Source organism: Prorops nasuta, unplaced genomic scaffold (genome assembly GCF_024137725.1).
Source record: "Prorops nasuta isolate Cenicafe-Biocafe unplaced genomic scaffold, Cenicafe_Pnas_1.2 PNAS00050, whole genome shotgun sequence".
Taxonomy (NCBI): domain Eukaryota; kingdom Metazoa; phylum Arthropoda; class Insecta; order Hymenoptera; family Bethylidae; genus Prorops; species Prorops nasuta.
In genome coordinates this window covers 318179-331010 of record NW_027116847.1, presented here as the reverse complement: position 1 = coordinate 331010, position 12832 = coordinate 318179, and the positions used below count along the sequence as shown (strand labels likewise).

General features: G+C 29.5%; 6 protein-coding genes across 8 annotated transcripts; 2 read left to right on the top strand and 4 right to left on the bottom strand.

Moving 5' to 3' along the window:
• Positions 1-1151: 1151 nt before the first annotated feature.
• LOC136784181 (succinate dehydrogenase cytochrome b560 subunit, mitochondrial-like) lies at positions 1152-2311 on the bottom strand. The gene is made up of 5 exons (XM_066744701.1): positions 2156-2311; positions 2029-2088; positions 1671-1870; positions 1452-1594; positions 1152-1380 (listed from the first exon to the last, which is right to left on the bottom strand). Exons 1-5 carry the CDS (start codon positions 2173-2175, stop codon positions 1276-1278), a joined length of 528 nt encoding a protein of 175 aa, XP_066600798.1. The 5' UTR covers positions 2176-2311; the 3' UTR covers positions 1152-1275.
• Positions 2312-2446: 135 nt separating this feature from the next.
• On the bottom strand, positions 2447-5257 carry LOC136784179 (aurora kinase C-like). The gene is made up of 5 exons (XM_066744698.1): positions 5026-5257; positions 4291-4870; positions 4084-4218; positions 3591-3981; positions 2447-3501 (listed from the first exon to the last, which is right to left on the bottom strand). The coding sequence occupies exons 2-5, from the start codon at positions 4866-4868 to the stop codon at positions 3385-3387; spliced, it is 1221 nt and encodes a 406-aa protein (XP_066600795.1). The 5' UTR covers positions 4869-4870; positions 5026-5257; the 3' UTR covers positions 2447-3384.
• A 557-nt stretch (positions 5258-5814) lies between these two features.
• On the top strand, positions 5815-11489 carry LOC136784266 (RNA pseudouridylate synthase domain-containing protein 1-like). 2 transcript variants are annotated; one of them, XM_066744841.1, is made up of 5 exons: positions 5815-5918; positions 10287-10562; positions 10651-10894; positions 10980-11256; positions 11339-11489. In XM_066744841.1, the coding sequence occupies exons 2-5, from the start codon at positions 10347-10349 to the stop codon at positions 11487-11489; spliced, it is 888 nt and encodes a 295-aa protein (XP_066600938.1). In that variant the 5' UTR covers positions 5815-5918; positions 10287-10346. The 2 variants fall into 2 exon arrangements, with proteins under 2 accessions (XP_066600938.1, XP_066600939.1); XM_066744842.1 differs by lacking the exon at positions 5815-5918 and adding an exon at positions 10064-10165.
• On the top strand, positions 6056-8461 carry LOC136784265 (putative nuclease HARBI1). Its single transcript, XM_066744839.1, has 5 exons — positions 6056-6275; positions 6462-6821; positions 6967-7253; positions 7329-7878; positions 8292-8461. Exons 2-5 carry the CDS (start codon positions 6475-6477, stop codon positions 8299-8301), a joined length of 1194 nt encoding a protein of 397 aa, XP_066600936.1. The 5' UTR covers positions 6056-6275; positions 6462-6474; the 3' UTR covers positions 8302-8461.
• LOC136784267 (uncharacterized) lies at positions 8536-10125 on the bottom strand. Its single transcript, XM_066744843.1, has 5 exons — positions 9986-10125; positions 9572-9912; positions 9316-9509; positions 8921-9226; positions 8536-8842 (listed from the first exon to the last, which is right to left on the bottom strand). The coding sequence occupies exons 2-5, from the start codon at positions 9870-9872 to the stop codon at positions 8795-8797; spliced, it is 849 nt and encodes a 282-aa protein (XP_066600940.1). The 5' UTR covers positions 9873-9912; positions 9986-10125; the 3' UTR covers positions 8536-8794.
• Positions 11490-11522: 33 nt separating the features above from the next.
• LOC136784269 (DNA repair protein XRCC3-like) lies at positions 11523-12694 on the bottom strand. 2 transcript variants are annotated; one of them, XM_066744845.1, is made up of 5 exons: positions 12548-12694; positions 12283-12483; positions 12080-12210; positions 11804-12016; positions 11523-11735 (listed from the first exon to the last, which is right to left on the bottom strand). In XM_066744845.1, the coding sequence occupies exons 1-5, from the start codon at positions 12561-12563 to the stop codon at positions 11523-11525; spliced, it is 774 nt and encodes a 257-aa protein (XP_066600942.1). In that variant the 5' UTR covers positions 12564-12694. The 2 variants fall into 2 exon arrangements, with proteins under 2 accessions (XP_066600942.1, XP_066600943.1); XM_066744846.1 differs by having other exon boundaries at positions 12080-12189.
• Between the last annotated feature and the right edge of the window lie 138 nt (positions 12695-12832).

Below are 12832 nucleotides of genomic sequence, written 5' to 3'. Positions count from 1 at the left end.
ACTTTTTTGACAAAACGAATTTCTATACTATGCCTGTTTGTGCCAATATTCGATTGTCATACAGTCGATTCGTATATTGAGATAGAAAAATGTTGTAAATTTATTTACCGCAATACTTATTATTTTATGTATTATTATAGAACACCGTTACAAAACAAATTACATGCAATTAAGGAAAGCTAAGATCTTCCTGTAAATTACCGAGCTAAAATATTGGCTAATATTTTATATTTGTCAAAGAAGAAATATATTGCTTTAAAAATTGCTTAACCGTTTTATGACATTGCCATGACAATACATTGAGCGTCGTTAATGACTTTCCTTACCAACTCCAGAGAACCGCTGATTTTCATTCGAATTGTATTTTAGGGAGGCAGCGATTCTCTTGCGCTCAGAGGAGAGAGGAAATCATTAATATCACTAGATGTATGATTTTCACTTGTAACTTTGATAAAGTAGCACCGCACGCTAAGTTTTAAAAATTTTCTCTATCAAAAGAGCGAGAAGTGTGTTACATTGTAATTAATATTAATAATAACAATAATAATATTAATATTAATTTTGTACCGTTTTCCATGTACATTTTATTTAAAACTGATAATTCAACTTTCTTTCGATATAGCGCATTGCAAATTTTTCCGACGGTGCAAAAGTGGTGTAGATCTCACTTCCCCCATTAACAACAAATTTGTTAATGAGAATATTCAAAAATATTATCTTGATTTTAATCTCCAAACTTTATTCATAGAACTTATGCATAATGAACACGTGCGAGTGTATGAAACACTAAATAGAAGGAATGGGTGATTGAAAAGTGAATATGGAAAACCCTAAAAAAATTTCAATGACACATACCTGTACATACAATTACTACTAAAGTTAATAATATAAATGATGTAAATATTAATAAATCTTTTGAAATAAATAGTTAAAAACTGTATCTTTTGCTTGAATAAACCTATATTTATTGTAATAGATGTTTGGAAGAGAAAACAGTTTTTGAAGTATTTATTTCTTGATTCATTCACTTTTATATTACACAGTTAAATTTAGTAGTAACTGTATTTATGATATTGAAGTGTAAATATAAGGAAGAGAATATATTAGAATCTTACTTAATAAACATGTTTTATGAAATAAATTTTTAAAAATTATCATACTACCTATAATTTATATTCAGCAATACTAATTATTTAAATATAACATAAATTTATACAAGCTTAACTGCAAACTCATTTAATTTTAATTAATCACAATAAATAATACTTGTTAATTTTATTGTGCTGCAAGAATAAGAGCAGTTATAACAGATAGTCCTAAAGCTATATATCCAGTTTGATAAACTTGCGGAAGTGTTAAAAATTTTCCCATGTCCCATGCCTGAAAAAGTTTAATATTATAAATATATCTATAATTTATTTGAAATTATTTTTATGTCATAAGCATTTTACCAAATGACGAATTCCATTAAAAGTATGAAATGTAGCACAGAATGCAAATATGTATTTTCCAAGAAAAATTAAAGGGCTTGGTAGAGACCAAGAATCTATAAATGATATTAAATTTGGCATTGCATCGGGTGAGATTAAAGTACCTGTAATTTTCATAAATTAAAATTATTTGTACTTAAAGAACATAAATAAAGAAATAGCACTGCAATTAAACTTTACCTGTACCAAGGGTTATTGCACAGGCTGCTAAAATCATGCCTGTTGTACGATGAGTTAGTGACAAACCAGAAGTTAATTGTGGCTGATAAATTGTTAAATGAGGTGACATAGGTCGTCCCAACCGCATATTCCTTTCATCATGAGTCTCGTTAACAACATTTGTCATGTGAAATGGTTTCACAATTGTAACACTCATTGGGCTATAGAAATATTTTTTCAACTATTTTAATTTTCTCTTAAATTAAAATTTATCATTTAATGATTTTTAAAATTTCATAAAAGTAGCATTTTCTTGTTTAATAATAATTAAATTTTAAGTTATATGAAAAATTATGTAACTTTCGTCATGTAACCTTACCTGCAAACCATCTTTAAATTTCGGAGGTAAGAAAAGTTGACATTTTGCTTACAAAATAGCCTACGAAAAATATGATTAAAAAATTTATTTTCTCTTATACTCTAGTACTTTTAACATTCGCTTTTACCTTGTGTAATTTAGCGCCATTATTTTTATTCTTACTAATGAATTATTTATGAATATTTTACGTTAGCATTAGGGTATATAGTACACTACGGAAAATTGATTCATCTGCTTCTTAACCTCACTTCTTACATTACTCTACAACTGCAATCCTGTGGTGATAAATTGTGGGAATTCAAGACCCCCACCACGACCCGCATTTGGTTCATTCCCTATTCTACAGCATTCTACCTACAGTAACTATTTCTATTGGTCATTTTATTCGTTTCGTAAACTCAAAATTGAATAGAAGAATTTACCAGTTTATAATTTTTACCAATTGGCGAAAAAACTGGTTCTTTATCCGTCACTTTAATCTGCCGTCAATACTATATGGTGAGATTTCAAAGATATATTTTTTAAATGTTAGAAATTTTGAAAGTTTCGTCATAAAAAGAAACTTGATTAGACTTTTTACAATTTATTTATTTCGTAAATTTTAAATAAAATATTACAATGGTAGACTTGTTGGAATCCAAGAGTAAAATAATTGAAAATAATAAATTAGAAGCGTATTTTGAAATCAGTATACCGCGAAAAAATTATTATCATGATTATAAAAAGTTAGGTGGAGACAAATAATTAATGTTATTTTGCTTTCATTTTGCGGGATGTAGTTTAATACGTTTCAGTGAAAGCTGCCAAAAATGTAGACAATAAAAACCATAGACATAAAAATAGAAAGTACTTGCAGGAATTATTTAAATAGAGAAGCTGTAAAACACAGGTAACTGTTGGCAATGTAACCAAATACTGCATACCAAAATATAAAGTTCAGTAGCTCCTCTATTGAAAACCGAACTTAAAATTTAAATAAACATTTTTTTTTACTTTTATTGTAATGAATAAAATCTTGCATTTTGTAATATTAAATTTTTGTAATATATAAAAGTTTTCATTATAAATAGAATTACAATTTAAATGCTATAGAAACCATACACACCAACACTATAGCAATAAACTGCAAATGTGTAGTAGTACATATGCATACTGTTAGCATTGTCTACCTTTAATCTTTCTAAATGTTCAAATGTATGTATCCTATAAGTGTACAGTTACATATATATTCTCACTTCAGAGTTATTATGCTGGTGTGTCAGTGTCTATAGAAAGATTACATGAAGCAATTACTTAAATAAAGAAAGTAACCATAATAAAGTTAGTACACCAAAGTTAAGTAAAGATAGTCTATATTCAGTCTGTATTACGTTTCTGTAGTCCATATGGTTCAGTTGTTCTATTTTTCACAATCCATGGGTGCACTAAAATTCCATCCAAAGGTAAACGTTGATCTGGGTTGACTATAAGTAACTGCAAAGATAATATTCTTTTTAAATATGAGGTGCTTACTAAAAAAGAAATTAATCCTGTAATATTTTATCATTCTTGAGACAACATACTCTTGATATTAAGTCCTTAGCTCCATCACTGATAAATTCAGGAAATCTGTACCTAGCTTTTCGTATTTTCAAATAAGTTTCTTCATATGTATTAGCAAAAAATGGAGGATTACCAACTAGACATTCATAACATAACACTCCAACTCCCCATAAATCAACACTGTGATTGTGAGTTTTACCCATTACCATTTCTGGTGGTAAATAATCTACTGTTCCGCATAGAGTATTCCTTCGAGATGCAGGGGCATGAACCGACCACCCAAAATCAGCAATTTTTAACTCTCCTTTATTTCCAAGCAGTAAATTTTCAGGTTTAATATCACGATGTATCACCTTCTTACTATGGCAATAATTTAATGCATCTGCTAATTGTGAAATGTATGTAGCAGTTCTAAAATTATTTATAAAAAACTAGTATTAATCAAATTTTAAAAAATTAAAAAATATCTGAATTGATTTATAAGTACATTCAAATTAGTTAATTCATACTTACTGAGTTTCATCAAAACGTTTGTTAGGTTGATTTTGTAATTCTTTATACAGCTCACCTTTAGGAGCATATTCCAATATTAAGTATATTCTTCTGTCATCATGAAAATAACCATACATTTTTAAAATATTTGGATGCCTTGAAAAAGTAAATGTATCATTTTATTAAAACTGGGATAACATTCTCTTAATAATAAACTATAAATTTTACCTTAAATGTGTTTGTATTTCAATTTCTCTTCTCACTTGATGTTCAACATCCGCTTCTTGTATTTGTGCTTTGAATAAAACCTTCATAGCTATAACATATTTTGACTTCTTTTCCCTTGCCAAGTATACGTTTCCAAATTTTCCTTTACCTAATGGTTTTCCAATATCAAAATCTGAGAGTACCCATTTTTTGTCAGACTCAGATTTTTTAGTAGCTGTATTTTCATTACTATTTTCATTCGCAGCTGTTTTATTTGTTTGTACCTGTGTATCTTGACTAGTTTCAACAAGCTTTTTATTGGGAATCAACTTAGGAGGAGGCATCTGTTCTAAAGATTTCTTACCAACATTTTCTTTAGATTTTTCATCATTTAAATTCTTTTTTGCTTCCTTATTTATTACATTGCTTCTTTCATTGTTATCACATGTCTTTAATACAAAATTATCAGGTTTTATATTACTCTGCTGAGATGCTGTCAAGATAGATTTTGTTGCACTAATACATAATTGTTTAAAACTACTTGTTTTTAAAGTATCATTTTGTTGTTTATCTTGAATATTTTCTTTATCTTCTAACATGGCTGAAAGTAAATTTATATATTATGAAAAGAGTTTTTCAAAAACATATTAAAAGAAATACTTATTTATAAAGAAATTCACAAAACAAAGCAAAGATACCCTAATACAATATCATAACATTTATTGTTAAAACATGCGTAAAACTTTTGATACGTACTTGGGAAAAAGAGCACAAGCAAACAGATTTTAAACAAATTTCATTAAAACTTATTCCGTGATTTAAACTGATGATAGTTAATCACACAGCCAAACAACTGCACATAACGAACTTCCGAGCAGTGATACCAGCAGAAAAATAAAGATGCTAGTGAACAGCGATGCCATCGGCCCACCGATGCCAGGCCCAGAAATCAACGACATCAGCAGGGAGGTTGGAGGGGAGTACATACACATACATACCCATGTCCCACACACACACAGAAGCATTTGACGGTAGTATACATTGATGACTGTCTGGCTGGCGCTGTCAGGGTGAGATTCACCAAGTCCGGTTTGAAGGCTAGCCGGGCTAGGTATACTTTCGGACTAAAGTAGTACAGTTACCGTTACATGAGCTGTATCCCATACTGGGGCCCCCCGTTCCCCGTTCCGCTATTGGTAGCATTCAGCAGAGGTAGCAGCTCAGTAACGTTACCAGATTTCTTTTTAAACTTCTACTTCTATTGGATAAAATTATAGGATCTAAGAGTAATAGCCAATAACATACACCGCTCCCTCAACATTTGTCTCTGCTGAATGCTACCATTGACTGCGAGTACTGAAAAGCTATATTTAATGTTACGCAAACTATAGATTACTAGTACTCACAGTAAATAACGGAACGCGCCCTGGAATTCCGATTCTGTTGGGTCACGTCACGTTGGGTGATTTACTTGTGTGAGACCAATGTAGTTTAATTTAGGAAATGCTGGCATCACTGCTTCTTCTGAACCGTGAACCGACTCCTGTGAGGTCTGACTTTGCAGCTGCTTTTTCATTGGTTAGTTTAAAAAGTTGCATTTAAGATATGGACTACTAAAGTCATTAATACACCGATCGAGAAATTTTATAGTAAGGACAAACTAATAATTTACTTACATTTAACTTTCTTAAATTTAAATCCAACATAAACTATTTCTTATAAAAAACGTAGTACTTGAAATTATAAAAGTAATATATAAGTAATAATTTAGGGTGAGTCCGACCAACTCATTTTAATTTAAAGGGACATTAAAAAGTATCACCAACCTTAGAAAAGGAAAATAATTTTATGTTTTAACGTTTCCAGCTTGCACAGGTTATAGTATAATGAATAAGGAATAAAGGAATACAAAAATTGGACCAAAATACCAAATTACCATAGAGGTAAACTTCAACAAGTTATCACTAACTCCGAACCTCGTCATTCCAAATAGTTTTGCTTTTAAGGTAAGTTTTTTATTTTGCGTTATATTCTAAAAATAATATTTGTCAACAATGATAATTTTTTAAAATAAATGTAAAACAAGTTTACGTCAGAAATATAAGCTTATCTTTGAGAATATTTCATAGGATTCCAATTTGAAGCAATTCTATCTAGAAATTGGTTAAAAATTGATTTTTTGAATTTTTCAGAGTTGTATGAAGAATGGACGATTTCAGAGAATATGTTTCAAGATTCTTATTCGAAAATGACAATGCAGAAGAATATTCTAGCGTTGAAACATTTCAAATACATAGAGAGATGATAAGAGATTTATATTGTAGCAGAATCGAAAATTTTGAACAATACATTTCAAGATTTATATTTGAAGATGATGATGAGGAATTTACTTATGCTCAGACATTTCGAAGACCCAGAGTAATAAGAGAAAGAGTTAATTATTTAGAAATATATGATGATGTTGATTTTAAAAAAAGATTCCGCTTATCAAAAGAAAATGTATGTAATTTGTTATCAGTAATTGGACAAAAATTACTTAATAGAACAGAACGGTAAGTAAATATGATGTTAACTTATAGATAGGTTCTGCTTATTGATATCACCCAAGCGAAGAATAAGAAAGTTTATACTTTTTCTGTTTTGTGATTGCAACGTAATTTTCGAACATTCTCAATTAATGAAATTTAATATTTTCAGGAATAATGCAATCCCACCGATAATTCAGCTTCTACTAATGCTTAGATTCGCAGCAACTGGTTCTTTTTTAATGACAGTTGCCGATTTTTGCGGTATTAGTGTAAGTAGTGCTCAAATGATTGTACACAAAGTTACCGCCGCAATTGCAGCGCTTCATACAAAATTCATCAAGTTCCCTAATAAGTCTAATGATATTTTAAAAAGTAAAGCAAAAAATTTTAATCTATCTGGATTCCCCCGAGTCATTGGTGCTATTGACTGCATACATATAAGAATAAAATCTTATGGTAAAATAATGCATTCTATTATACACATTGTATGTAAAAACGAATAATGCTTAAAATATGCTCGTTTTATTTCAGGTGGTGAGGACGGTGAGATCTATAGAAATAGGAAAGGCTTCTTTTCTATTAACGTACAGGCAATAGTAGACTCTAGTTTAAAAATACTTGATTTGGTCGCTCACTGGCCAGGATCGACACACGACGCTACAATTTTTAATAATTCATTTATAAAAATGCGTTTAGAAAATGGCGAATTTGGTAATGGAGTATTGTTAGGGGATTCGGGCTATCCATCGTTACCGTTTTTATTAACACCTCTGCAAAACCCACAAACAGCAGCAGAGACATTATATAACGAAGCACAAATCCGAACTCGATCGATGGTGGAGAGAGCGTTTGGGATTCTTGGTAAACAGTTTCCTGTCCTTACACTTGGATCACGTTTTCGTACACCTGAAAACACTTTACCTTTGATAACTGCTTGCGTAGTATTATTCAATATAACGAGATCAAACGAGGAAGATGTGAAGGATATTAATGTTGATGCTTATAATAATATAGAGAGAGAGCTACATCAGAATCTTACTGAAAACGAAAGAGAATATTTCATTCATAATTATTTTCAAAGGTATTAGTATACAGGGTTTTTCTCTAACAGCGGAACATAGGAGATTTCGTGTTATTTGACTATAGTAAATTTTACTATAGTGAAATTACTGTTTTCCATTTAATTTAAATATTAAACGTAGTAACCAAGATTAATTGAGTAAAATGACATTTATAATGAATAATAAAAGCAATTAAACTAAAATAACTATTAAATTGTAACTATCTACGCTTTTATTAATTATAATAATGTATAGTAAGTGCTTCATTGCTATAGTTAAATAACAATCCTATGTTCCGCTGTTAGAGAAAAACCCTGTATCTCTTGTTTTAATATCTATATTAAATGGAAGTCTCATATATTAAAATGTAAAGAGAACTAAGGATTAAATTTAATCTTCTATAGCCAATGTAACAAAACATTTGAAATTGCAGGCTGTTGTAAGAAAATATTGTTGAACCAAATTCATGCAGATGAGTGAAGGGAACTTTCAGATTACAAAGAACAAAAATGAATGAGAATTTTAGCTGAAGGATGGAACAGTTAATTAAAGTGAAATAGACTACTGTTCGCTGTATATATGAAAAGATAAATGCAGATGTTGAATGGTAAAATATGCAATAATTGTATGAATAACGAAATAAAATTATTAATATTTTAATCTAAATCAGTTCTTTAATCATTAAACAAGAGAATATGAAACTTTGAATAACATTATTAATTTTAAATATTAACTATAATATCACAGAGCTTAACCTTCACTTGATATAATTAACATATTAAGTATTTATAATATCACAGGGTTTAAACTTTAGATCATATAATTAATTAACATAGTAAACATTATTAATATCACTGGACTTTGGTAACAACGAGAGTAAATGTCACATGCAAACAAATTTTAATCGATATCAGTCATAACCTATACTCCTTCGTCCTATTCAACATGTAACTTTTCGTGATATTCATCTCTGGGAAATGCAGTCTAAAACACAAAACTTAAGATGAAAAATACATAAACACCTGTCTTCAATTACTAAAATTATAAACAAAAAACTATTACCAGTGTAGTTGAATGCATGTTTGCTGATTCTTTTAGTTTGACCTCTAACAATTTTACTTGCAATTCTTCCTTTTTCAATTGCATATTTAGAATTTTTTTCTCATAATTTGCTTTTTCTAGTAAATGCTGTTTCATTAAATGAGCTAGCTCTAGTTTGCTTTCTAATAGCAGGTCTCCTTTTATTTTCTTCTTCTTAATCGTTGAATTAACAGCTATTTTATTGCTCAATGGTGGACTTATAGGCTTCTTTAATTGATTTGGAGACCATTTATCCCACTGATTCACTTCATTTTCATCAATTAAAAACTAAAAATGAAATTAAACATGTTTTAATAAAAAGATTTATTAATTTACATATGCTAATTTATACTACGAAATAATAAGTTTTGTCTTACTTGAAAAACTGCATTATCCGCATCATCTGGATCATCAGCCTCTTCTTCAAAATAATTTTCAACTGGAGTATTAATAGAAGACGAAAAACTAGTATCCGAGTCAAATGGGTTATATAAACCATCTACTGATTTTTGTATTATTTCATATGCTTTCTCATATAGTATGTTTGGCTTCACTTCATTTCTACCACCACCTGAAAGAATTGTTATACGTAAACTAAGAAAAATATTATAATTGTTTAAACATTTTAATTACCTGTTTTATATAACTCTTGCTTTAGTTTTGCATAATGTTTTCTGGTATTCGTTTTTGTATTTACCCAGAATGTTCTTAATGACTCACTGTTTATGTGTTGTCCATGCATTCTATAAAATTTTGTACTGATTTCATCCCACGATTTATTTTTCATAGATGTGCTTACAGCATCTGTTTTCTTGTTTTCTATAACCGCCGAAAATTCTTTTATTAACTCTATTATTGTCAGTTTCTTATCAAACGTTAAGTATTCTTTTTTCTTGCTTTCATATTTTGTTCTTAGCTGTTCATTAAGTTCCATCACTACTAGCACATCCAGTTTTATTTACTTCACCAAAGTCCTTATGTATAATAAAAAATTATCATTGTTGACAAATATTATTTTTAGAATATAACGCAAAATAAAAAACTTACCTTAAAAGCAAAACTATTTGGAATTACGAGGTTCGGAGTTAGTGATAACTTGTTGAAGTTTCCCTCTATGGTAATTTGGTATTTTGGTCCAATTTTTGTATTCCTTTATTCCTTATTCATTATGCTATAACCTGTGCAAGCTGGAAACGTTAAAACAAAAAATTATTTTCCTTTTCTAAGGTTGGTGATACTTTTTAATGTCCCTTTAAATTAAAATGAGTTGGTCGGACTCACCCTTAATCATTGTAACTTTTCAATTTAATATACAACCGATACAAAAAGATCTTATAATTACTTCCAGATAGCATGGCTTTATGAAAAATGATTCCATGTAAACTAATGATTTCTTTATTACTGAAAAATGAGTATTCTCAGTTATAACTTAGGTTATAATTTATATTCATTTATTTCTGCTACACTGCAAGCAATGTTAGTATGGTTTTTAAATTATTATAAAAAGTATTTTATTACAACTGAAAATTGTAATTTTGTACGAATTTTGTATCAAAGTACAAATTTTTTGGTTGTTGAAAAGCCATATGATATGGTCATAAATTGTAATAATGCTGATCGAAAGGTAAGAAGTTGTTTGTATGAGCAATCCATTGTCAGACATGTTTCAAATGATGAATGTTTTTAACTAATTGTTAACATTGTACTTACAGTATACACTTCAATTCAAATTACGAGAAATGTTTCCGGAATTAGTCAATCCAAAGTTATGTCATGAATTTTATTTTGTACACAGGCTAGACTATGCTACTAGTGGTGTAATGTGTATAGCATTAAATAAAAGAGCTGCACAAGCTGCATCCACAGTATTTCAGAATCGAAAAGCTTCAAAATATTACTTAGCTTTGGTACATGGTCATATTAATGGTACAGAAATAATAATAGACAAAGACATTGGTAGGTATTTGCTAATAGCCTTTAAGTTTGTGTATATTAACACAAATATATAAAAATTAATATAATGAACAATGTTTGCTGTAAGGTAATGATATAAGGGAAAAAGAAGGAAATCATAAAATGTGCACAAGTGACAGTATTTTTTGTGAAAAGCCAAAAAAGTCTTGTACTATTTTATTAGTATTGGAGTATGGTATACAAAATGGAAAGTTAGCAACTAAAGTATTACTTTGTCCAATGACTGGTAGAAGACATCAGTTAAGGGTGCACTGTTATTACATTGGACATCCTATAATTGGTGATTATACATACAGCAAAGGAAAAGATATTGAACCTCATAGGACATTTCTACATTCATTTAGGTAAATTAAAAGTGAAGGTCAAACTTATGTACTGATAAGAATTTTGTTTATTTAATATTATAATTAATATATTATTTTTAAGGCTCGTATTAAATAATGACATGGAAAATTTAGATATCAGGACAACAGACCCATTTAGTGATTTAGATTCAAAGAACCAGTGGACACCACTTAAGACTCTCAGGATTTTAGATGAAAATATATTTTTAGAAGCTAATAAATTAATAACATAAAAAGCTGTATATATGTAATATAATTATTTAATATTATTCTATACTGGTTACTCCACATTCAGATACTTTAAAAGAAAATGTTATTTGTGGTAAATAAGGGGATGTTACAGATGCGTATCTTTTGGACTCTTTTTTGTATAGATGAATGGAATTTGTTATCATACTTAACCATGTAACTCCTAAAGAAGGTTGTTCAAAGATCTCCTTTTCACCTTTTATACTAAAATCATTTATTATTGCTGTTACCTTAAAGTAAATGCTGTCAGATGTTGCAGTATATTTGTATAGTAAGTATAAGTAATTTATTATTTTACCTGATTAATACAGATTACACAGATTTTTGTGGTTTTGCAAAGTTTGTGAAGTTGTTGCCCTACACATCTCAACGATTTAGACCTACCTACAGATTCATCATCCCATTTTTCAACTCTATATAGTCCTGCTATAGAATCAATTATTACCAACCCTATTTTATGAATATTCATAAGTAAAGGAATCTCTTTAAATACACAATACTCCAATTGTTCCTATCAAAATTTGTTTAAATAAACAATAAAACACCATTTATGATAAAAATATTATGACAGTACCATATTTGAAATATGTTGAACAAATATTTTATCACCAGTAGCTCCATACTTTTTTGAAATTTCTAATTTTTTTATTAATTCCTGGAGTCGTCTTGACGGAAAAGTAGAATCTGTACATAAATAAACAGCCCCTATTTGGTAAAAATAAAACACTTTAGATATTAAGAAAAATTTAACTTAATATATTTTCAAACTAATATTACCAGCATCAAAACCTCCAGCAGCAATTGGTAATTGCACAGTAAGGGATAATTGTAAAGCTAATTGGGTTTTACCACTTCCTGCTACACCATAAATCTGTGTAATTCCAGAACAAGAAATACCCCCTTTTAACTTTTCATCTAGTTTTAAACATCCAGTTGTAAGAAACTTCTCTTGTTCTTTCAAACTCTTCGCACTAATCTCTAAATTTTATTTGGAATTAAACAAATAAAAAAAAAGTAATATAAATGATAAAGTTCGCCATACCGTAACAATTTTCCATTATTCAATTACAAATCAGTATTTAAATAATATCACCGGACATAGGCAATACCGGCATATTTAAGTATGGCACTTCAGTGCGATAGCAATTAGCACGACTAGAGCACTGTCTGGGGCAATAGTCTGGGGACAGTGTCACAGTGGGGACACCCGACACTGGGCTGGGAGCTGCTGGATTTATTTATGAACGCAGCTAAAGCTAAACGTGGAAAGTGCTATAGTGAAACAACCCGAGCCGCCGCATACATACAGTATACATACATATGCAAA

What these genes read in the sequence shown, in the direction of transcription:
- LOC136784181 (XM_066744701.1), bottom strand. Translation starts at nt 2,175, where the DNA reads ATGGCGCTAAATTACACAAG. An exon ending in AATTTAAAGATGGTTTGCAG is followed by an intron (nt 1,871 to 2,028) that starts GTAAGGTTACAT and finishes ATATTTCTATAG; the next exon opens with CCCAATGAGTGTTACAATTG. An exon ending in TTAATGGAATTCGTCATTTG is followed by an intron (nt 1,381 to 1,451) that starts GTAAAATGCTTA and finishes AAACTTTTTCAG; the next exon opens with GCATGGGACATGGGAAAATT.
- LOC136784179 (XM_066744698.1), bottom strand. Translation starts at nt 4,868, where the DNA reads ATGTTAGAAGATAAAGAAAATATTCAAGATAAACAACAAAATGATACT. An exon ending in GAAATACAAACACATTTAAG is followed by an intron (nt 4,219 to 4,290) that starts GTAAAATTTATA and finishes TACTTTTTCAAG; the next exon opens with GCATCCAAATATTTTAAAAA. An exon ending in AAACGTTTTGATGAAACTCA is followed by an intron (nt 3,982 to 4,083) that starts GTAAGTATGAAT and finishes AAATAATTTTAG; the next exon opens with AACTGCTACATACATTTCAC.
- LOC136784265 (XM_066744839.1), top strand. Translation starts at nt 6,475, where the DNA reads ATGGACGATTTCAGAGAATATGTTTCAAGATTCTTATTCGAAAATGAC. An exon ending in TTACTTAATAGAACAGAACG is followed by an intron (nt 6,822 to 6,966) that starts GTAAGTAAATAT and finishes TAATATTTTCAG; the next exon opens with GAATAATGCAATCCCACCGA. An exon ending in TATAAGAATAAAATCTTATG is followed by an intron (nt 7,254 to 7,328) that starts GTAAAATAATGC and finishes GTTTTATTTCAG; the next exon opens with GTGGTGAGGACGGTGAGATC.
- LOC136784267 (XM_066744843.1), bottom strand. Translation starts at nt 9,872, where the DNA reads ATGGAACTTAATGAACAGCTAAGAACAAAATATGAAAGCAAGAAAAAA. An exon ending in GCAAGAGTTATATAAAACAG is followed by an intron (nt 9,510 to 9,571) that starts GTAATTAAAATG and finishes CAATTCTTTCAG; the next exon opens with GTGGTGGTAGAAATGAAGTG. An exon ending in ACATGCATTCAACTACACTG is followed by an intron (nt 8,843 to 8,920) that starts GTAATAGTTTTT and finishes TTTGTGTTTTAG; the next exon opens with ACTGCATTTCCCAGAGATGA.
- LOC136784266 (XM_066744841.1), top strand. Translation starts at nt 10,347, where the DNA reads ATGAGTATTCTCAGTTATAACTTAGGTTATAATTTATATTCATTTATT. An exon ending in GTAATAATGCTGATCGAAAG is followed by an intron (nt 10,563 to 10,650) that starts GTAAGAAGTTGT and finishes TTGTACTTACAG; the next exon opens with TATACACTTCAATTCAAATT. An exon ending in AATAATAGACAAAGACATTG is followed by an intron (nt 10,895 to 10,979) that starts GTAGGTATTTGC and finishes GTTTGCTGTAAG; the next exon opens with GTAATGATATAAGGGAAAAA.
- LOC136784269 (XM_066744845.1), bottom strand. An exon ending in TGCTGGAGGTTTTGATGCTG is followed by an intron (nt 12,211 to 12,282) that starts GTAATATTAGTT and finishes TTTACCAAATAG; the next exon opens with GGGCTGTTTATTTATGTACA. An exon ending in TTCAACATATTTCAAATATG is followed by an intron (nt 12,017 to 12,079) that starts GTACTGTCATAA and finishes AAATTTTGATAG; the next exon opens with GAACAATTGGAGTATTGTGT.